Here is a 24,161-nt window from a genome sequence, read left to right on the forward strand (position 1 = left end):
AGAGAGAGAGAGAGAGAGAGAGAGAGAGAGAGAGAGAGAGAGAGAGAGGCGCATATGCAGAGCTTCTCTGCCAATTGTTTTCCTGGCATTTGCAGGAGTACACGCCTTTTGTTACGTTCATTAGCCATCACAACTTATGCAAAACAGTAGGAAGCAAATCAAGCAATAGTCTCTTTCAGAAACCAGGAAGAGTCCATCTTCATAAGTACTAGACCTGGAAAGCCAATTTCAGATTTCAAAGATATCTCAATGCAGTATCTGAAAGCAAAAATCATTCAGGCAAGATTTCTATTTAAAAAAAAAAAGCAAGCCATCTTGTTAAAGAAATGTGAAGCCTTTTAAGAGCTAAAGTGTAAGAAAGTAAGCAACCATCACTTATTTTCCAGAGACCAGATTGCTGAAAGTCAGATCCTCTCAAAACAAAGCCCTAAATAGAGACATATATATATATATATATATATATATATATACACACACACACACAGATTTCTGCATTTGTGAAATAGACTCACCTACTGAGTCAGTTAAAGGCTTACTTTATACAACTGTCTTATCAGGGACTAAGGATGTAGCTCGATGGTAAGGCACTGGCCTGGCATATATGAAGCCCTAGGTTCCATCCCCAGCACCATAAAAAGAAATAAGCAACTGTCTCATCAGAGCTTTCTTCTATACATTAAACCTTTTTGAGCAGCTTCTCTATGGCATGCATTTGCCAACACTAACAATGCAAGAGTGCTCCATGCAGTCTGCCTATGGCACCTCCTGCACCTGTGGGAGAAGCAGAGATACACACCAGCTAGTACAGCACAGTGCCTGGGACGCATGCCCAGTAGCCCTTGGGTGCAGTCACTATAGTATCTTGTTCTCAAGAAGAAAGTTGTATTCAGAAAAGTAAAGCAGCCCAACCAAGACCTCTAAGCTCCCAAACAATGGAGCTGGACTTCACACCCACATCTGGTCAGCCTTGCATCCAGCCCCTGCTACCTGCTGCCTCCCATTTATGAAGAGCACACAAAACTAAAATCTCTTTGGAACGGTACTGGAAATCAAAACCAGGGTCTTTTGCACATTACTAAGCTATAGCCACAGCCCAAATATTTTATTTTCAAAATCAAAAAATAATGAAACTAGTCTCTCTCACATAGCTAATACCTTTAGTAGCTTAACTCTGCTGTATCTTCATCTTAGAAGCCTGTGCAAAAAGCACCTTTCGTAAGTGAAGATATCAGTTCACAGAGAAAGTGGTCATTGGTGTGGGCTTTTGGTACAGTGTTTCTGACCTCACACCCCAGGTTAAGTAGAGAATTCAGCTTCTTCTGGCTGTGCCCTGTGTCGACCTCTATCTTCTTGCATTGTCCTTGTTCACTTATAAAAGTCTTCCTTATATTATTAATGGTTGCTTTCTAAAACATTTCATCTTAACCTGTTAAGGAAAGTTACTAGTAAGACCTCTGAAAACTGGAGAACCTAGCTCACATATCAGCCCTGTTCTGCATATCAGCAGGTCCAAGGAATGGTTTGTTAGTGTAAAAGAGAAAAAGAAAACACTTGCTTCATCTCTGTTGGAGGAAATATAGCAGCACCTTTGAGGAGAGCTGCCTCATTACCTTTGTGCTCACACAGTCCTATCTTTCCACAGACAAACCCTGTAAGGAAGGGCGCTGCTCTGGAAGACAGTCCTTTCAGTACTAACCTGATCCCTAGAGATTTTAATTTGGCTGTTTCAGTTCTGACTTGGGGTTCTTAGGACCCTTAGCCACACACTAGAATAGTTTGTGGAGTTTGGAGGTTTTGTTGGGAATTGAACTCTGAGCCTCAGGGATGCTGAAATGCTCTATCATGGGCTACATCCAACACTTCTAGTGGAAGTTTTAAAAATCCCAATACCCAGGTTCTAGTGGATGCTGATGAAATCAGATGTCTCAGGCAAGCAAAGAGGGAGGGAGGTTCTCTGTACTTTGCTTTATTCATATGTCGGCTCTTTGGATGGCCATGGGGACCCAACTAATACAAACACTGATTAACAAGAGAAACACATACTCATTCTGCTGTGTTTCCCCATACTTGGAAATTTTTACAAGAGTCGAGTGAAGCAATGATCAAAGCTTGATGCTTTTATAGTTTTTTAGCCCCAAAATCAGCGTGAAGGAGTGATGGGACAGAAGGATCTTCTAGGCAGTAACAGGGATGTTACTAAGAGATGAAGGAGAGGAGCAGGAGCTAGTGCAAGGTAAAGACCACTCCAAAAAGTTCACCTAGGCAGCTTCATTCCAGTCTCAGGTGCCAGTCTTGGTAATCAAGGGGACTTCCACCTTGATGTTTGGGTACCCACATACACACAGAACTGGAAAACATCCTTATGGCCTGTTACAGCATGCCTGTTCGACTCCCCATATTTCCCACTGTTGCTGCTATGGCTCTTTACTTTTTAATGAAAAAATTACTTTTTGTTTTGTTTCATTTTTTTAATTTTTGAGACAGCATCTTACTACTTAGCCCTGGCTGTCCTCAAGCTCTTGAGATCCACTTGCCTCTGCTTCTAAAGTGCTAGAATTAAAGACATGCGCTGTCATACCTAGCCCTTTTTGTTTTTTGTTGGGAGGTTGTTTAATGCTCTATTTCTTGAGGAAACATTTGTTGAAAGTTTGGATTTGTCTCCAAAATGGATCCAGTCCATTGATATATGTGTAAATGTCTACGTAAGAGAAAAAGACAGAGCAAGTATAATGGTCTGTTTCTCCAAACTTTCTGTGGTCACATCCCAAGTTCCAAGGTGATAACATTAGGCAGTGGGGCCCTTGGAGGACTCTACCCTCACAAGATTAATGATCTTATATCGGGGCTAGAGTGACCCTCACACTTTCACCACACAAGGACATCTGAAGTCAGCAGTCTGCTGCCCAAAGACTGTCTGGACATCCACTGCCTAACTCCTAACACCTAGAACTGTGAGGGATAAAGTCACACTGTTTATAAAACAGCCAATTTGGGTGTTTCCATAGCTGCCAAATAGATTAAGGAAGAAGGAAACAGCGATGGATATGTTTGAAACAAGATTTTGCTTTTTAGGTCAGGCTGGTCTTGAACTCACTATGTACCACAAACTGCCTTCGAATTTAAAATCCTCTCACCTCAGTCTCCCAAGTACTGGAATTGCTGACCTGAACTATCACATGATCTATGGTCTGTGTCAAAAGTTAAATCTCCTTGAAGTTCAAAGTCAGTCTTGTGTGAAAAGATCTTCTTTAAACAAGAGTAATGTAAGCCAGACATTGTGGTTCACGCCTGCAACTCCAGCCCTGTGGAAGCTCAGCAGGAGCATCAATAGTTGGAGACCAACCTGGTCCACATAGAAACACTCAGTCAATCAATCAATCAATCAATGGTCCCATCCTTTATAATAACAATGTGTATATCATCTCACTTGGCGTCCACTCCACCCTACTCCGGGGGCAGAGAGCAATGCTGGTCCTGAACTTTGACCCTAGATAGGCATCTGGTGAATGAATTTTTCTGTTTTTTGGTTAGATCAAAAACGAACTTTATTTGCACAAAACTATTGCAATGAAGTTTAACTGCATTACAGAAAAAAACCTGACCTTCTAAATAACAGACATTAAAAAGGTTCTAGTTTATTGGAATTGTACCTACCCAGAGACATCTTTCCTGTGTACCACAGTTGAGGGAATGCCCAGCAGAGGAAGCATAACTGACCAGTGTCTTCCCCCACTTTGCTAATTGCTCATTGGACTTTGGTGGAGAAAGCATCCATTTCCTGTTTCAGCCTCTGCCTTTCCATCCTTGCTCTCCAGTATCCTTGACATTTCAGATCCTGGCTTTTCACAAAGTTGGAGGAGTTATGAAAATGCCCTATTTGCATTTGAAGACCATTTTAGTACATAAAGAAGATGAAATTATATCCAGTGGGGTCTGGGAACATAGCTATTAGGATATGTGAAGTATACTGGTCATGGTCAAATAACAATACCCTAAGTAGATATGTGTAAGCACACAGGAAATAGCATATGTGAAGTCCATAGCATGGCTAAAGTGCTCAGCCATCATTAGCTGCTTTTAAGCTTCTTGCAAACTGACAATACTAAAGAAGTCAGAGGAACAAGAGGAAGGCAGCGTTCAGGGCCTCAATGTTGGCTCTGCTCTTCCTGTTCATTCTTGTAGAATTGCTTCTCAGACAACTACGTGGACTCCTCACATCTTTCCTCAAGGGGTACCCCAAAATGATGCCTTCAGCTCCATGCTGTCCCTCTCTGTGCCTTCCCTATTATTCTATTCTTCACTTCCACCTGACGTGTGATATGGTTGTCTAAAATCTGTCTCCCCACTAGAACATGGACGTTAACCCCAGAACACTTCCCTCCATACAGTAAGTGTTCTATAAATGGTTGCTGACGAGGAAACTGGACAAGTTAAAACTGGAGACAGGAAAAGCAGTTAAGAGGCTGCTGCTGCGGCATGCTGAGAAACTATGAGAGCCTGAACCCAGACAAGGATGGGAAAGGGAAGCAGGCAATGGTTCAAGAGCTACTCAAAGGGTTATCAAGATGGCTCAGTGATTGGGAGCACTTGATTCTCTCCCAGAGAACCCGAGTGTGGTTCCCAGCACATGTGTTTGGTGACTCATAACCCCCTGTAAGTCCAACTTCAAGGGATTGTATGCACTCTTCTGGCCTGTGTAGGCAACTGAACACACATGGCATACACACAGAGGGCAGGGAGAGGAATGAAAATAATCTTTAAAAGGATTTTAAGCGAACTGAAATGGGAAGAAGTGGGAAGCCTTTCCAGGGACTCTAGGAATTGTCCCTGTGGATGCTGTAGTACAGGAAGTGAGAGAAGACATAAGACACAAGAGATTCCTGAGCCATACTGCATTCAAAATAACAGTTTAAATAGTTATTTTCTGTGTGCACTAGTTCAATATTCTCCATATAGAAGTTTCAATAATTTTGTTATCCTTTCTATGATGCAGTATTAAGACCCCATGTTCAGGTGAAGAGGCACAGAGCATTGATAGGAATTCCCCAGCATGTGCACATGTGTGTGTGCTTGCATATGAGTTATTTGCTGCCTCCTGTATGTCCTGGATTAGATTCCCTTCCGCTCCTACAGATTGCAAAGTAGTCTTCAGAATCCCTCTTCAGAATCCCCACCAAAGTGTGGTTGATGGAGGCCAATCCCATGTCGTAGCACTCTGGCCAAAATCATCAGAGTACAGTTGAAATCACTCATCATTCCTGAACTAGAGAGACACTGATGTATATAGATTCAGCTTGTTGGTGACAGTGTACCTAAAATGATGCGTGCATAATCTTTTTACATCAAGAGGATCATTAATTGGTAAGATAAAGAATTTCAATTAAAAGACCAATAAGGAAAGCAACTTAATTAAGTTGGTATTTTAAGAAAGGGAAAAAATAAATTAAGAATAGATTTCTTAAAGAACTAGATTCAATTAGTAAAACAATTATCTTTATAAAATAATAATTTGACCATCTAAGACCCAATTATTTAGTAGCTTCACCTAAATCAATGGTTTTATACAATTAGAATCACTTGGGAAGCTTCCCAAATGAAACAAATCAGAATATCCCCAACGCTCCTAATGTGCAGCCACAACTGGAAACCACTGGCTCAAATGAGCCACAGTCAGAATATAAGTTTGAATAGTCAAAACAAATGGGACAGGGCTTAGCACTTAACTTTGCATGCTGTTCTAAAGGAGCGCCCTCCTGGGCCATTCATCTTGCTTCATGTACCCTTGTGGTGAATTTGATTATATGGTTCCTAAACCCACAACAATAAATCTGAGGCAGTAATTAAAAGAGAACCCATCTGCCATAGGCAGGCATGTTGATGGCTGCAATATATGAAAGCCAAAAGTATAGGAACACTCAGAGGAGATACAGTTGACTTCCACTAGATGGCTTGGTCTTTCAGATCTCATTGAAGTTCTTTCTGGAGCTATTTCCCCAGAGCAACCTTTCTGAAATTAAAAATTCAGTTTTTTATACGACTGTTTTGCTAAATTCAGGTTACAAGATAAACTCCAGTACTCAAAGTGCCAGGTATTCTTAGGGCAGAGACCGCCAGTGCCCTATGTGAGGATTTCAACAAAACAATTACCCATGAACCACTAGATCCTAACTACCTTCCCAGTAAGGAATTTGACATTCAGGCCAAACATGGAAAGAGCCTAATGTGGTTCCTATAAATAAGGCCCTTCCCACTTCAGGATAAAGGATCCAAGGACTAACAGAGGAGGCAATGGCAGGCCAGCTCACCCTAGATGGATTTATATTTCATTTTCTAAAGTGTGCTGTTCATTTGCAATGAGAATAATGTATAGGCTATAAACATTCTTCTTGATGGTGCTCTTGATCCCTGTCAGGATGTGTGGAATATTTGGAAGAATCAGGACAAGGAGATGTTTTTAGTCAGTGCAGTGAGATGGATTGGGATTGGAAACTTACTAGACAGTTTTATGGAGAGGCTTCCATCAAAGTATTACAATCAAGAGTTGAAAGACCTTGCCAGTCAATGATGTAAACTTAGCCGTTTAATCAGCTGATTATAATTAGTTTTATTGATCAATACTACAAGGCTCATAACAGCACTTTTGTATAAAATCAGTTCTACTGGTTTTGAAACTATTTGTAATTGTCCAAGACCCCTATTTTGTATGGTAGGTTTTGTTTCATCATTAAAACTCCAAGTGGGGTTAGTGAAGATCTTTTACCATTCTGTAGGCTGTCGTTTTGTCTTGTTGACCATGTCCTTGTCTTTACAGAAGCTTCTCTGTTTCAGGAGGTCCCATTTATTAATTGTTTCTCTCAGTGTCTATGCTATTGAGGTAATATTTAGGAAATGGTCTCCTGTGCCAATGCATTCAAGTGTACTTCCCACTTTCTCTTCTATGAGGTTCAGTGTGGTTGGTTTTATGTTGAGGTCTTTGATCCGTTTGGACTAGAGTTTTGTTCATGGGTGATAGATATGGATCTATTTTCATTCTTCTACAAGTTGATATCCAGTTATGCCAGCACCATCTGTTGAATATGCTTTCTTTTTTCCATTTCATATGTTTTGCTTCTTTGTCAAAAATCAGGTGTTCGTAGGTATGTGGATTGATATCTGGGTCTTCAATTAAGTTCTATAGGTCCTCCTATCTGTTTTTATGCCAATACCAGGCTGTTTTCAGTACTATAGCTCTTTAGTAAAGTTTGAAGTCAGGGATTGTGATGCCTCCAGAAGTTTCTTTATTGTACAGGATTGTTTTGGCTATCCTGGGTTTTGTTTTTGTTTTTGTTTTGTTTTTTTTTTTTGGTTTGGTCCTGGGTTTTTTTGTTTGGTTGTTTGGTTTGGGTTTTTTTTCTTTCTTTTCCCTATGAAGTTGAGTATTGTTCTTTTGAGGTCTGCGAAGAATTTTGTTGGGATTTTGATGGGGCATTGCATTGAATCTGTAGATTACTTTTGGTAAGATTGCCATTTTTACTATGTTAATTCTGCCTACCCTCTTGGGAGATCTTTCTATTTTCTGGTGTCTTCAATTTCTTTCTTCAAAGATTTAAAGTTCTTGTCATACAGGTCTTCCACTTATTTGGTTAGAGTTACTCCAAGATAATTTTTGGGTTTTTTTTTTTTTTTTTTTTTTTTTGGTTTTTCAAGATAGGGTTTCTCTGTAGCTTTGGAGCCTGTCCTGGAACTAGCTCTTGTAGACCAAGCTAGCCTCAAACTCACAGAGATCCACCCACCTCTGCCTCCCGAGTACTGGGATTAAAGGCGTGCACCGCCACTGCCCAGCTACTCCAAGATATTTTATATAGAACATGTACTTAACAAGTTCCTGGATTCAATTCTAAACACATTCCTCCCACCCTCCAAAAAAAAAGTTTCCATATTTTGATCACAATTGCTGAATAATAAATTATCCCAGGCTGGTGAGGTGGCTCAGCTGGTAAAACTGCCAGCTACCGAAATAGCCTGAGTTGACTTCTCAGAACCCACGTGGTAGAAGGTTGTCCCCTGACCTACACACACACACACACACACACACACACACACACACGCACACGCACACGCACACGCACAAGCACAAGCACACACACAAAGTTAAATAAAATGCAATGCATTTTAGAACTGTTTAATTTCAGCACTCAGGAGGCAGAGGTGAGTTGAACTATTTGAGTTAAAGGCCTGCCTTGTTTACATAATGAGTTCCAAATCACTTGAGGCTATGACTGTTGAGATGGTCTTTAAAGGTTTTTTTAGCTACCCCAAACTTACAAACAAGACATTTTATGGTCCTCAATTCTTATGTCAGGAATCTAAAAGCCAAAGCAAATGGTGTCTCTGTTCCTCAGTGTCTAAGGCCTCAGCCAGATATGAGACCTGGAGTGTCTCAGAGGTTAGGGAGTCAAGTCATTGGGAGGCTACTTATTCTAGTGGTCAACACTTGCTGGGAAGGTGTGAAGGTGGCAACTGGAACCCATCCAAAGCCTCGAGAGAGACTGAGCTTCTTCAAGCATAAAGGTTTGTGGGTTTCCTTTTCTTTTTCCTTTATTTCTCACAACCTTAGCCTCCTGACTTCTTGGATTACAGACCTGTGCTACAACTCCTGGCAGTGAACTTCAGACAACCATTTATGGACTGCTATTAAAAGTCACTCAACCTACTCTGATGCATTTTACCGAGTAAAGGTAACTCATACCGTAGACCTGGTACAAAAGGAAGAGTAATTCAGTGGGAAGAGTGGTAAAGAGTTTGTGATCATGTTTGAACTCCTTCACCAGCTACCTTCTGCTTAAAAAAAAAAAAAATCAAATTTCTGTTTAGAGTTTTAAGGCACACACCTTTAATCTCAGCAATCGGAAGACAGAGGCAAATGGATCTCTGAGTTTGAGGCCAGCCTTGTCTACTACAGCTAGGGCTGTTACACAGAGAAACCCTGTCTCAAAAACACAAAAACTAGCAAGCACACAACACACACACAAAATCATTTTCCTGAGTTGAATGCCCAGCACTCACTTTTTAAATATAAGGTTGGTGCTGTAGTTACAGTAACACAGCATTTGCTTGGTATACATATGACTCAATACCCAGAACCAAATATGTGTAAGAATGTGAGAAAGAGGGTATGTGTGTGTAAATAAATTAAAAATGTTTTCTTTTCCTTCCAAGATTGCCCCAAGGTTTTGTACCCTGATAGTATAAGGTTTCAAGGTCAAAACTAAGATCTTAATCATTTAATTCAGTCCAGGTTCCACTCCTAAGTAACATGCCTTTCTATATATATTAAGATTGGTGAGCTAAACAGAAATTGTCCCATTGTTACCCTCCATGGTTGCCCACTCATAGAGGAAGTGTTGGAAGGCTCATCAAGGCTGGTCATCCGTGTTTGCAGCTTGCCTTTATAACTTACTACTTCCCCACAGAAACTAGGGGTTCAGAAGCATCTGCATTGTGATTTCTGTTTCTGTAGTGTAGTCTGTAATCTATGTCCACTCTGTGAATCATGATGAAGCCACCATACGTCTCGATATATGATCTACTCTGTTAGAGAGAAGGGAATTGGCAAAACTGTGTGCTCTGTGTTTGAGCTTCTTGTGCTGCTGTGAAGAAGGTCCTGGAGGCTCTTGGAGCACTGGTGTCGATGCAGAAAATTCACAGGACATGCCCTGAAGAGCTTTGCAGCGCCTTTCATCTGGAAGATCCTTTGAAGCAATGCTTTAGATGTTTCTGGGGTTGCAACAACAGATCTTACAGTCCTGATCTGGATTTGATCCATTGCCCTGAAACCATCTCTTAATTTGAGAATCATTTGCCATCTGGAGAAGCTGAGAGTAAGGAACAGTCGCATTTTGAAGCCCAGCCTTTGCAGGCTTCTTTATAGTTCCTCTGAATTCTGCGAAAGATGAACAGTTCCTTGTTAGAATCACCTCTTTCCTCTCACATATTTTTCGTAGCAGGAAGCCAGACAGGATTTCCCTGACTCTGTCTAGAAGCCTCCTTATCTGGATCACCACACTTTCCAGGTACATTTTCTGTACCTACTTCCGTCTCAGCACCAGTATTGTCATTTTGCCTGCCTCCTTCACAGCCAGAATGCCTTTCGTTCTGGGCTGAGGTTTTGTTTCCCTTCCCTTTCTTGCAGCCTTCACTTCACACCTCCTAGAAACCCATCAGCATCCCTCAGGAGGCTCCTCTTCTACCTCCTACCCACTTACCAAAGCCTGTGGCAACTGTGTTAGGGCTGTTACGGTGGCATCCCCTCTTCTCTCTGTGTTTTTATTCCAGTGACTGTTGCTAGGTAACAAAGTATCCCAGACCCAGGAGAAATAAATAATTAAATCACCATCTTATCATGCTCAGAGATTCTGTGGGCTGAGTTTAGAAAAGGTCAATGAAGCCAGGCCAGTTCACCTCTGCTCCACAGTACCTTGGGCTACACCTGGGAGGATGCTAAGGCTGCTTCTAAGCAACTTCAGTGCCCTGAGACCCATTTGCCTCCTGTGAGATCCACATGGGATCTGAATCCCAGTTTTAGCTATCTAAGTGGATGGAAATTTAATCAGAGCATGTGGCCGGAGGTGGGGCCTTTGGGAAGTGATTATGACCAGATAAGGTCCTGAGTATAGCCCTTGCTGAAGACTGGTGACTATATTGGAAGAAAGAGAGACCTAAGAGACTCACACATAGACCAAGAGATATCCTGTACCACGTCTGGATTTTGCTAGCAAGAAGGATGTCTCCAAATGTGTCTCCTCCACCACAGACCAGAGCTATGTGCCAGAGTAAACCTCATTTCCTCATTACTCGCCTTGTTTGTGATACTGTGATATCATGATATCATGCTATTACAGTAGCAGAAGATTAAGATAAGCAATGAGCTGTGAAAACACTGGAGCCCCCATGCTTGCCTGGCCGAGAGTTGGAACTGTCTGAATCAGTACTGCTGACCCAGAATTTCTGTGCTCTGTAAGGCTTGGCTTCCTCTCAGCATGGTCTCCTGAGGCAGTCAGCTTGCTCATATAGTGGCTTGGGGCACAAGTATTTAGTTGTTTTAAGCAATGTTTGTTTACAGGGAGATAAACTCTCAGTTATCCCAAACAGTGTGATAATTCCATGATGAAACACTACCATTAAGATTTGGGTGGTGGCGCACGCCTTTAATCCCAGCACTTGGGAGGCAGAGGCAGGCGGATCTCTGTGAGTTCGAGACCAGCCTGGTCTACAAGAGCTAATTCCAGGACAGGCTCCAAAACCACAGAGAAACCCTGTCTCTAAAAAAAAAAAAAAAAAAAAAAAAAAAAAACAAAAAAAAAGTAGATCTTATTGAAACAAGAAGGCAGGAACAAGAGAAGGGAGAGTGTGGTGAAAAGGAGGGGAGGGAAGAGTGAGGGGGAGAGAGAGTGAGAAGTTACAAGGTATCCTGTAAAGGCCAGTCCGACTGTCTTCCAAGTGTTGGGAAGGAAAACAGAATGAACAGAGTGCTCTCCATTGAGAAGTGGCCAAGTCAATTTGTTAATTGAAATCAAAAAAGCATAATTGTGATAGCCCTGCACCCAAACTGAAGAAATGAAATAGAGAATAGTAAATTCAAAGATCCAGTGTATATATCAGAAGACAAGCAGAACCTGGAGAAATTTCATGACCACTTTGATTTCATCAACACCCACATCTCTCTGGGAGGCAGAAATTACAGTTACTATGGTCCTCTGAGATGTGTGTTCAGAGGGCTGTAGCCAGCTGAGAGAAGAGGTCCTCCTGCAGAGAGAACCACAGAGTAAATCTAGAACAATCGCCCCCTCATCCCGCCAAGGGAATCAAGACACAGTGGTCTCCTCCCAGGAAGTTCTCAGGGGTCCTTGAGGAGCAAGTTCTTTAATGAGGCACAGTCTGTTTTGTTACTAGTCTTTTGTCATGGGGCACCCGAGCCTTTGCCTGCAATTCCTATGCTTCACAAATGGGCTCATTTTTATGATTCTGGGATTTACAGCTGTTATTTTCAGGACACAGTTTCCTCTGACATGCTCATGGGGACACACTCAGGTTGACATATAAAGACATGGGAGGAAAAGGGAATGAGAAGCAAAACAAAGTAACAAGTTATAGTGGCCCTCAGCAGACTATGACCCCTACCTGCTACAGCACCCAACACTGCTTACATTTCAAACTACCTTTCAAGCACTTTTAGTTATTGTGAGTGTTTGAACCTGAGGCCTCAAGCATGGAAGCAGAGAATACAGTGAGCGCTCTGCCACAAATGGGACATCTGCATCATCCCCTACCAAGGCTCCAGGACTATTGGAGAAGAGAAGGCAGAAAGATTGTAAGAGCCCGAGAGAGGTCAGGGAGACCAGAGCAGAACGGTGTCTTCTGGATGTGACAGGGTGGCCAGAAGCTGTGTTGCCAGCATGAGACCTTTATCACACAGCGTTCTCAGCATCGCAGTGGAGTGAGGACCCCACCATAACTAGGGGGATTTACAGATTCTCACGGCTTCCAGGAGAAGGAGAGACATTTTACAAGGGTATGCTGCCCGGTGGGTTGACCATAGCCAATGGATGGCCCCACACTTACAGGTGCATGGTCAGCACAAGTTGGACTCAGTAGGTTATTTTTAAAAAGAGGGCATGAAGTGGAGAAGGGGTAGAGAGGTGGGAAGAGGAAAGAGGGTAAATATGATCAAGATACATTTTATAAAATTCTCAAAGAACTAATACAAAGATTTATAAATTTATTTATGTGCTTATTTTTCTGGACTAAGGATCGGACTTATGACCTTATGTATGCTAAGCAAGCACTCTACCACCAAACTATGTCCCCATACTTTTATCTATTTATTAATTGATTGATTGCTTGATTGATAATTTTGAGCAGGGTCTACCAGGCCCATCAGAAGATTAACAATTTTTTTTTTAATTCTCAGTCTAGTAGTATATACCTATGTAAATAATAGCTAGGGAGACAGTTCAGTATTTTGTGAGTTTACTCTTACTACAATGGACCCTTGGATTTACCAGCCTTAAATAACCATCTTTGTAACCTATGAGAGGGTTTAAAGCTGGACACAGTGGCTAAGGCACCTGTGATCCCAGGGCTCGGGGCACTGAAGCAGGAGGAGAGCTGCAAGTTTGAGGCTGGCTGCACTACAGAGTGAGACTGTCTCACGGCCCGCCTGTCCACCCCCAGAAACATTGAAGTCAGCCTTATGCAGATCCAGCGCTAAGCCTGAAAAACAAAAAAGAGCAGCCTGGGGGAGTACAGTGGTACCAACGTCTATTTCATATCTTGACTTGGGCGTCAGACTCAACCACCTGTATACCTGAACATCTATGAATTTTACTAAATATTACAAATAAGCCACATGTAAATTATATTGTAAGTTGTATTTCAACATATACCGATTATACAAAACAGTTTCATCCTGGCATTTTCATACATATGTGTCTTGTGTTTTGACCATGTTCACTTCCCACTCTCCTCTCCTGTGTTCCTGTCTCCCTCCCACTAATCCCCTTCCTTTTCCTAACTAGCCTCCCTGCCATTTTCATATCATATTATCTAGATTCCACATATGGGAGAACTCTAGACATCTATACATTAAGAGAAAATGTTCAACCTTCGTCTTTTCGAGTCTGCCTTGTTTAACATAATCATCTCCAGTCCTGGTCACTTTTCTGCAAGAATCAATTCCTCTTTCCTGTCCACAGAGCAAAACTCCTCTGAGTATATGTGCCACTTTTTAACCCATCTGTCTGTTGGGGGGAAATCTAGGCTGGTTCCATAGCTTGGCTGCTGTAAACAGTGCCACAGCAAACACGAATATGCAAGGTATGTTATGTTTCCGTTCCTTCGGGCATATGCTTAGAGTGCTGTGGCTGAATTATTTAGTAGCTCTCTTGGTTTTTGAGGAATCTCCATACTGATTTCCATAATGGCAACACATTTGCATTCTTACCAGCAGTTAAAGCCTCATTTTTTAAAAAAAAATCTTTTTCATTTTTTTATTTATAAATATGGGTGCTTTACCTACATGTAAATGTACCATATGCATGCAGTGCCCTCAGAGGCAGAAGGAGGCACTGGATCCTCTAGGACTGAAGTTACAGAGAGTTATGAACCCTCATGGGAGCCCTAGTTCTCTGGAAGTGCTCTCAACTGACGAGCCACCTCTCCAGCCCCTGTACCTCGATTTTTAAATATCCTGTTGAACCGATAGTTCAACTTGTATAGGAGTGGGGGTTATATATTTTAATTTCCAGTTAATTATTTCTTTTATTCTTTTACAAATATAATGTAGGTGGCATATGTCTATCAGTTAAAAATCACATTACAAACTAGAGAGATGGCTCAAAGGTTAAGAGTGCCCTCTGCTCTTTCAGAGGAGCCAAGTTGTGTTCTCAGCCCCCATACTAGGTCTCTCATGACTGCGCATGCTCCAGGAGTCTCCTCTCACCTCCTCAGCACCTTTGTGTATGTGTGCATGCCTGCATGTGTGCACACCCACATGCACACACATATAAAAGCTTTTTATTTTAGTTACATTAAAAGATCCAAGCGGCGCTCTCTGTGATCAGTGAATTCCAAGGAGAAATTTGTTTCCTCCTCTGTCTCCAGCACTTTACTGCCACAGATTAACAAGTAGTTATAAAAAGATATAACCAATAAGAATGATGAAATAGTAATAAATACACATGAGCCCTTGCCACTTGCTGTAGAAAGGGGTATTGTTTATATACTTGAGGTATTACAAAGTAAAAATTATGTATATTCAGAACTGTATGCTTGCCTTAAAGAACTGAAGGCTGCCAAGTCTGACCTCAAGTTAGATAAGCATTGATCATACAGATAGCAGGAAGATGTGGCCTTCTAATCAACTCAGTTTTACTAATGTTTTTCCTGATGCAAGCCATCCATTCACCTGCAAATCCAGCTTGTTGATTATTTTGGATTTTCCCATCTGTACTCATGATACTCACTTCTGATTGTTGGGAGGTGGGTGGCACTCATATAAGACCTTGAGAGTGGGAGAACAGGAAACATGCATGCTTTATCAAATAATCAGGATGGCTTCTACATTTTCCTGTGTAATAGAACATTCTGAATAATGTGAGAATTGTCATCTAGACCTGACAGTGCTTGTAATTCCAGCACTTGGAAGGCTCTGAGGCAGAAGGATCAGGAAAGGTTCCTTGCCATGGGCCAGAGAGATGGCCGAAGAGAAGGGTGAGCCCCCGGGAAACTGAGCGGGGATCTGAGATCACGTGACTGAAGTGTGTTTGACAGGCAGGACTCCCTCAGCCCCACAGTCCTCCCACTCACCTTGCAACCTCCCAGAACAGGAGACTTTCTAGTTGTTTGCCTCCAGACAGGAAGAATTAATCTTTCCTTGTGTGGTGGAGCAAGGTAAATGCTCCTTGCTCTCTTTCTTCCAGGACTTGACACACTCTAAGACCTAAGTACACAAAGAACTAATTCCTACCTGCAGCAGATAAAGCTGCCCTTCCACAGGGAAAGGGAGGGAGGGAAAAGGGGGAGTCTAGGGAGGACTAGGCCAAGGAAAGGCATTCTGGGAAGTGGTCCTCTGTGTGTGCACAGGAGGGGGGGTCACAGCAGCGTGATGCCTCCAGCTGCTCTCCCCAGCTCCGGAAGCTAACCCTCCTGGGAAGCACTGCAGTTAACTGCTACTCTAATTCTCATTTTATTAGGCTTTAATCAAGCTTTCCTGTGAAGTGCTGCATAAATTCAATTTTGGATTTCACAAATAAAGTAATCAAATGACAGTGAGGCATCATAGGCACAAAATGTTTTCAGATGAAAATGATATTTTTAATTTAATCATACAAAAATCATCTGGATGCAATATGTCTGAGTGGCAAAGAAATTGCTGTATTGTCTCACCACTAGACTCAGACAGCCATTTGTAGAAAGGTTAGTGGGCGATTTCCAGTTATTTAACTGTTTTCCATGTTCTCCATTAAACACTGACCTGACGTTTGTTAAGCTGCTCCACAGCCAGGGTATGATGGAATGACTCCGTGGGTAAAGGCTGGTGACGAGTTCCACCCTGGGATTCACATGGTGGAAGGGACCAACTCACACCAGTTGTCTCCTGACCTACATACATGTGCTGTGTGGCCTGTGGGTGCCCACACACACAAGAAAAGCAAATCCACCTGAGAACTCCACTTCTGAAAATATTTTCATAGGAATACTGACTCAAGAATCCTCTGTTCATTTATGTGTGGTATTTGGAAAAGCTACATGATAGGGCCAGGAGTGTAGATCAGGGTTAAAGTACTTGCTGGCATGCTCAAGGCTCTGAGCTAGATCCCCAGCATAGAAAAAACAAAAAGAAATTAACTGAATATGGTTTTTTTAAAAAAAATGAGTGAGAGTCAAGCCATAGCCTGATTTCTAGTTTCTGGATCAACACATGAGCTGAGCATCTTGAACCCTGCTTTTCTCATCTGTAAAATAAATGTATGGCTCTCCCTGGCCTTCCAAGTCTGCAACTGAAGAGTTTGCTCCCGTGTTTAGATATTCTCCAGAATCCAACAGTATTGACTCAACAGAGAATGAGGTTTCTATCCTTGCTAGATCCAGGCCAGGTACCAGCATGTGCCCTGCCCACAGCCACCTGGTCCCTACTCACGCTTGCTCACTCATGGCACCAGTGGCAGTCAGGAGGTAGGGAGCACATTGGTATTGTCTGCTTTGCTGTCCAAAGTAGGATGCCTTGGGATCCAAACAACCAGGGATAAAGTTGGCTTTCGTGTGTGAGACTGGAGTACGGGTCGATGAGTCTTCCGATGCTGTAGTAAGCACTGCTCTGGTCAGGACACAAAGTGGCCCCATCATACTGGAAAACTCATAATTAGAGTTATACATGTGTAGCCTTTGGAGACTGAGTGCATTCATGCAACACCTTTGATGTTTATGCTTGTTGTAGAATAGTCTGCATCATCAGGTTGCTCCTCATCGCTGAGTATTGTTTATAGATGCCTCTCCGTCTGTTTATCCGTTCATCTGTTGATAGGCATTCGATTGTAGTCATTTGGGGTCATTACAGAGCTGTTAGAAACAACCATATAGAATTCTTCAGTTAACAAAGATTTGAGGTTTTCATTATTTGGGGTGTGTGTATGTGTGTGTACACACTCTCAAATGTGTTCTGGTTCATTTATTTTGTTCTTAGTCATTCAGGCAGGTTTGTGGTAGTATCTCATTACAATTTTTATTTGCCATCTCCTAAATTGCTAAAAATGTTAAACATCTTTTCATGTCCATTTGCTATTTGTATGCCTTCTTTGGTGAAGTAATTTCCAATCATTAGTTTTCTTCTAGAAGTTTTGTAGTTAACATTTTTTTATGTTTTGTTTAGACTTATGGTCCAATTTGAATTGAATTGTGAGGGATGTGATTGGAATAAACATTTGTTTCTGTTGGAATGTAGATTTCCAAATATCCCAAGTTGTCTGTTCTCTGCTGAGTCACCTTTGCACATTGTGGGCAATGCATATGTCATAGTTCTGTGACTGTATTCCTGATCTTAGTTTTCATTTCTTTGCAAATTACATTGTCTTGATGACTTCAGCTTTATAGCTATTATTAAAATCAGCAATGTGAGTCTTTCAACCTTGCTTTTCTTTTTCAAAATTTCTGTGGCTGTTCAAGTTCCCTTGACTTTCCACAAACTCTTCAGAATCAGCTTTTTAATATTTAACCAAAACATTTTGTCTGGGATTGTATTACATACAGAGATCAATTTATAGAAAATTGGCATCTAAATAGTATCAAATTTTCCAGTCTCTAAATGTAATTTTGTCTTTTGTTTAGGGTCTTTTTCTTTCATCTGTATTGTAATTTGACTTTATCAGCATTTAGTAGTTTTCAATGTTATGTATGTCCTACACACACACTTTGTTAGATTTCTAAGTATTTCTAAGTAAAATCTAAAGATTTTAATTTTTAAAATGCCTTTATAAGATCAGGCATTTTGCTTGTTAGGTTTTTTGTTTTGTTTTGTTTTTGTTTCATTGTGTATCTTTCAAATATGTTATTGGATTCAGTTTGCTAATTGTTTTATATCCAAGTTCACAGAGGTTATCAGTTTATTATTTTCTTATGCTACCTTTATGATGATTGTTAAAATGAGTTAGATGTGTTCCCTTCTGTTTTCTAGAAGAAATGTGGAGAATTGATGGTATTTCTTTAGATACTTTAGATACAATTCACTGATGAAATCATCTGGGCCTGGAATTTCTCTTGACATATTTCTAATTAAAGATTTAATTTTTTTCAACAGATACAGATCAGTCAGGCTATTTGGAAGAGGGGGAGGTTTAGTAGTTTGTACTTTTAAAGAATTGTTTGGTTTAAATTGTTGAATATGCTGTTAAAACCTAGAGTTGTTCAAATAATCCCTTTTTATATGTGATGTCTTTGTGCTCTGTGATGATAGCCCCTGAATTCCTACTCCTGGTAATAATGCCTCTCCGTTTTTATCTCTTTTCTTTTTATATAAGTTTATTCATTCTTTCATTTATTTATTTATTTTATATCCCATCTGCAGTTTTCCCTCCCTCTTCTTCTCCCAATCCCTCCACCCTCCACTTCCCTCTCTGTTCAAAGCCCCCGTCCCCCCATCCACTCCTCCTCCTCTTCTGTTTAGGAAAGAGCAGGTCTCCCATGAGTATCATGCATATCAAGTTGCAGTCAGACTAATCACCTCCCCATGTATTAAGGCTGGGCAAGGTGGCCCAGGATGAAGAGTGGGGTTCCAAAAGCCAGTAAAAGTCAGAGATGGCCTTTGTTCCCCTGTTAGGAGTCCCACAGGGGACCAAGCTACACAACTGTCACATATATTCAGAGGGCCTAGGTCGTTCCTGTGCAGGCTCCCTGGAGCCCCCGTGAGCCCAGGTTAGTTGATTCTGTGAGTTTTCTTGTGCCCTTGACCCCTCTGGCTCCTGCAATTCTTTCTCCCCCTCTTCTGCGGGATTCCCTGAACTCTTCCTAATGTTTGGTTTCCATCAGCTGCTGGATGAGGCTTTTCTGATGACAGTTGGGGTAGGCACCAGTCTGGTCACAGAAGATGGCTGGTTCTGGCTATGTAGGAGTCTTATCTGGGGTCATCCTTGTAGATTCCTGTGGGAGATTCCCTTGCTCCAGGTTTTTACCTGACCCCAAGATCCCCCCTCTTTCCAGTAATCTCAGTGTTCTCCCGCTCTGTTACCCTCTCCAACTTGATCCCTTAAGTTCCCATCCTCACCAACCCCCAGTTTCCTCTCTCCATGTAGAGCCGTGCATCCCCTCCTTGGGCCCTCCTTGTTACCTAGCCTCTCCGAGTCTGGATTGTAGCGTGGTTATCCTTTACTTTACAGTTAACACCCACTTATGAATAAGCACGTGCCATGTTTACCTTTCTTGGCCTGGGTTACCTCACTCGGGATGATTTTTTTCTAGTTCCATCCGTTTGCCTTCAAATTTCCCGGTGTCCTTGTTTTTAACAAGTGAGTGATAATTCCATTGTGTAAATGCACCACATTTTCTTTATCCATTCCTCAGCTGAGGGACATCTAGGCTGTTTCTAGGTTCTGGCTATTACAAACAAAACTGCTGTGAACATAGTTGAGCAAGCTTCCTTGTGGTATGCTTGAACATCCTTTGAGTATATGCCCAAGAATGGCAATGCTGGGTCTTGATGTAGATTGATTCCCAGTATTCTGAGAAACAGCCACACTGACTTCCAAAGTACCTGTATAAGTTCACACTCCCACCAGCATTGGAGGAGTGTTCCCTTTGCTCTACATTCTCTCCAGCAGAGCTACCATTTGTGATTTTGATCTTAGTCTTTCTAACAGGTGTAAGATGAAATCCCAGAGCCGTTTTGATTTGCATTCCTCAATGGCTAAGGATATTGAACATATCCTTAGGTATTTCTTGGCCTTTTAAGATTCTTCTGTTGAAAATTCTGTTTAGATCTACACCTATTTTTTAGTTGGATTATTTGGTTTGTTGATATCTAGTGTCTTGAGTTCTTTATATATTTTGGAAATCAGCCATTTTCCCATTCTGCAGTCTGCCCTGTTGTCCTATTAACAGTGTCCTTTGCCTTATGAAAACTTCTCAGATTATTTTTATAAATAGGTAACAGTCGAGAGAAACAGAATATAGTTCTATTGCATATGTGTGCTAAAAGCTTGTCGATTTTATTCATTTTCTGAAAGAATCATCTTTTTGTTTCCTTGATTTCCAATCATGTTCATTTCTTACCTTTATCATTTTCTTAAATCCACTTATTTATTCCATGGAACTTGATAAAGGCAGAAGCCATCACCGTCATTGTTATCACCTGTCTAATTCGTTCCTCTCAGAAATATCTTAATAGTTTTCTGCATGTTACCTTCTTGCAGTTGACTGGGCTGAGTGTCTCCAATGGAAAAGACCAGCTTGTAGTGTTCCATACAAAAGACAACAAAGACCTCATTGTCTGCCTCTTCAGCAAACAGCCAACCCATGAGAGTCGAATTGGAGAACTTGTTGGAGTCCTGGCGAATCATTTCAAGAGGTAAAATTTTATTTTTGTAACTAAAAGGCAAGTTTTGAATATACAAAATGTTTAATCATGCTTCTCACTGAGCTTGTTTTGTTCCAGTGTGAATATATTATTATTTTCCTTCACAAGGACAAATTAAAACATCTCTTTCATAGAAGGTGAAATTAGCACCCATCCTTAGCTTCAAGTTTGGGAGTGATCCTCTACTTTTCCAGTATCTAGTTTTGCCAACAATGAGAGATTCCCCCTTGGTTATTTCATTGCTGCCAATCCAAATCTAATGGTATTCAGTCCAAACAATGGAAGAAGTTACTTCTTATTCTTATTGTCACTGCTTTGCATTTATTCCAAACATAATCATTTAGTGTGTCTGTCATAACTATAAACAAATTAGAAAGCAGATTTAAGATAGCATGTAGATCCATAAAGGTTGAAGAAATTTCCAGGACAGACAGAAATTGTAACAGAAACAATTATAACAGAAAAGAGCATATTCTGAGAAAATTACTATAAAACAGGATGGTTCTTGGCAGAGGGGATGGGGGGTGTTGGAACAATAATATGAGAAATATAAGTTAAAAACATGAGTCAGCTGTTAAGAGTACTTGCTACTTTCCCAGAGGACCCAGGTTCAGTTCCCAGCACCCATGGAGGCTCACAACCATCGGTAACTCCAGTTCTAGGGATCTGATGCCTTCTTCTGGCTTCTGTGGGCACTGCACACATATGGTATACAGACATATATGCAAGCAAAATACCCATACCCATACACATAAAAATAATAAATGTTTTTAAAAGAAATATGGACCACAGATTCCCTGGGGTGATGGGGACTGGTCAGTAAATAATCCTAGGCAGGGAAGTAGGTTTGTCGGGTTATTTGTTGAGATGTTGGAGTGGCCATGGAGTCCTGGGACAGTGCTGTCTCCTAACTCGTGTTCTTACCTTGGTGTGCTGTCTGCTCCTCACCCCATCTTGGTGTGAGAACAAGACCACACAACAAAAATCAGTGGCAAACGGTACAGGTGTCAGTTTCTTTTCTTCCTGAAAGACATTCTCACGTTCTCAGACATGCTCAGAGCTCCTTGCTAGTGTCCCACCTGTGCCCACAAGTTCTACTCTCTTTATTTTTGCCGGTAAATGTATACAGTGTAATGTTAGCAGTCTTTATTTGTTTGGACGAGATCTCCGTGTAGACCAGTCTGACTTCAAACTCACAGAGATCTACCTGCCCCGCCTCCTAAGTACACTAGTCTTTGTTATTAAACCTTGCATTCTAAGAGAAAATGGATTTTTAAATATTTTGCATTTAAGCATTTATATATCTTATTAGTTATGTTTAGTGGTCATCTCATAAAAAATAGAATTTAGAGAATTGATAAAAAAATTATCATTAACTATGTGGGCTTTTGTGATGGTTCATCCCTATTGTCAGCTTGACTGGGCTGAGATGCCTAACACCTCAATAGAGCACACTGCCGGATGTCTGTGAGAGCATTCCCACAGACGGTTAACATGTGGGCAGTAGCTGAGAAGGAAGAGCCTGGCTCTGAGTGTGGCCAGCACCACCCAGTAGGCTGGGGGCCCAGATGAACTCCCCGCATCTGCCAAAGAACTGTAAAGCTAGGAAACATACCAAAGAGGTTAGAATGGAAGGTTATGATGGAAGCCTCTGCAGAAAATGTCCCTAACTCACACAAGCAGGCTTGTTTTCCTGTCAACATTTAGTCATGGCAAAGCATGAACAATAGAAGAAGTCAGAACTCGTTGTTTTTACTTGAAGACTTGTACTAATGAGTTCAGTCGGTTTTGCCTGAGGAACTGAAGTAGTCTTGTCTCGGTCTGAGTTCTTGTTTAGTAAATTCTAGCTCGGATTGAATGTCTTCTCCCCATAATGGGGCTGTCTGTGAGTCTCCTCTAGCTGGCAGATGCATTCCAGGTGTGTGCCTCCTAATGGAACCTAAGAGAGAATTTGTGATTTCTTCAAAACTCCTAGATGTAAGGAGAAGAAAGCTGACAAAATTGTCGGGCTCTTTTCCAGTTTATTCTTTGTTTGTCTGTCTTATGAGCTTGGAGATCGATTAATAATAAAAAGTATTACTCTATCTTTCCTAAAATCAGAAGAAATTTCAACTTAAGAGTTATGATCAACACCCTTATTTGATGAAGAAAAATTATTTTTTTCTGGCCATTGTCCTGTCTCTTATCATTGTTGAGTTCACCACAGTTCACGGTGATACCTCTTGTTACCGTGTTTGTACTTAAGTGGTGAGTGCATGTTGATGCACCTTGCCTTTTCTCCTCCTAAGCCAACATATACAGCTACAGGTACAGGTAGACACATACACACATAACTAGGAGAAAGGTGGCATTGAGACTGCTTGCTCATTTGCCAGCCTTTGGCAGAAAGTATGCTGTCGGATGTTTTTCACTTTAATACATGGAAGCTTGTTTACAGATGCTCTGAATCCCTTCATACGGCCTTTTCCCGATCCGAAAAGTAGAACGAAAGAACTCCCCACGCTGATGATATGCCTTGTGGCATTTGTGTATCCTGATCCTCCTGGGACGCGTGAAGGCTGTGCTTTCCGAGGCTGTGGAGGCAAGGTTAGCTGCACCAGTCTGTTCACAGGCCTTAGGAAGGGTGGACTTGCCTCTTGGCTGGCATTTCACTCAGCAGTGACTACCTGCTGGTAGTGGGGGTTCTGCTCATCAGTAAACAGATGGCGTCATGTTGGCCTTTCTAACACAGGAGTCACCAAAAACTGCAATATTAAGCTGTCAAAGGACCCATCTGCCCTAAGCAGCTGTCCAGGCATTTGCCTGTCTGGGTGCTGGAAACCTCAGTATAGCCCCAGTCTCAGGCATGGAAAATTCCGTTTTCCTGTCCTGTGTCTACAGTGAAAGCAGAAGTCAGTGCCATCTGCTACCTTTTTCTCATAAGCAGTGTGAAGCAGTGTAATATCTGCTTTAATAAAGGGGCACTGTCGCTAAATTTATCTGGACATTTGACCTGCTTCTCAGATGGAGTTCACTTTTTTCTTTCCCCTTGAACTCTCCATCAAAACTGTAAGCACAGCCAGCAGTGGTGGCCCACGGCTTTAATCCCAGCACTCAGGAGGCAAAGGCAGGTGGATCTTTGTGAGTTTGAGGCCAGCCTGGTCTACAGAACAAGTTCCAGGACAGTCAGGGCTAACACAGAGAAACCCGTCTTGAGAAAACAAACAAAACAAAAAAAAAAAAAAAAAAATAAGCAGACTGTCATTTTCTGGTGACAGACAGCTAAGTAGCCAGGAGAGAATTAGCCTTATAACCATGGTGAGGAAACAAAGAAGAAAGTCACATCCCAGAGGTCTTAGCTACTGGCCCTCACTCCCTCTATCACCCCATCCTTGCCCAGCCCCTCCTGCTGTGCCCTATGCCTTTCCTCTCCATGGGAAACATTTTCATGTCCCTTGATAGGCATTTTTAAAGTGCTTTCCCCAAATACCTGGATGCTTAGCAATATAATTTATATTCCAACTAAAATCCTACAAGTAAAATAAACACAGTTGAAAATAGCCAGACTGCCAACCATAGA

At 41.6% G+C, this 24,161-nt stretch overlaps 1 protein-coding gene across 1 annotated transcript in view; it reads left to right on the plus strand.

Moving 5' to 3' along the window:
- Myo1d (myosin ID) overlaps nt 1-24,161 on the plus strand; it is a 298,766-nt gene that overhangs the window by 200,340 nt on the left and 74,265 nt on the right. The window contains exon 21 of the mRNA XM_005349401.2: nt 20,439-20,593. Coding sequence (XP_005349458.1) covers nt 20,439-20,593 — 155 coding nt within the window. The remainder of the gene's footprint in view (nt 1-20,438; nt 20,594-24,161) is intronic.

The sequence above is a fragment of the Microtus ochrogaster genome, chromosome 7, assembly GCF_000317375.1.
Source record: "Microtus ochrogaster isolate Prairie Vole_2 chromosome 7, MicOch1.0, whole genome shotgun sequence".
Taxonomy (NCBI): domain Eukaryota; kingdom Metazoa; phylum Chordata; class Mammalia; order Rodentia; family Cricetidae; genus Microtus; species Microtus ochrogaster.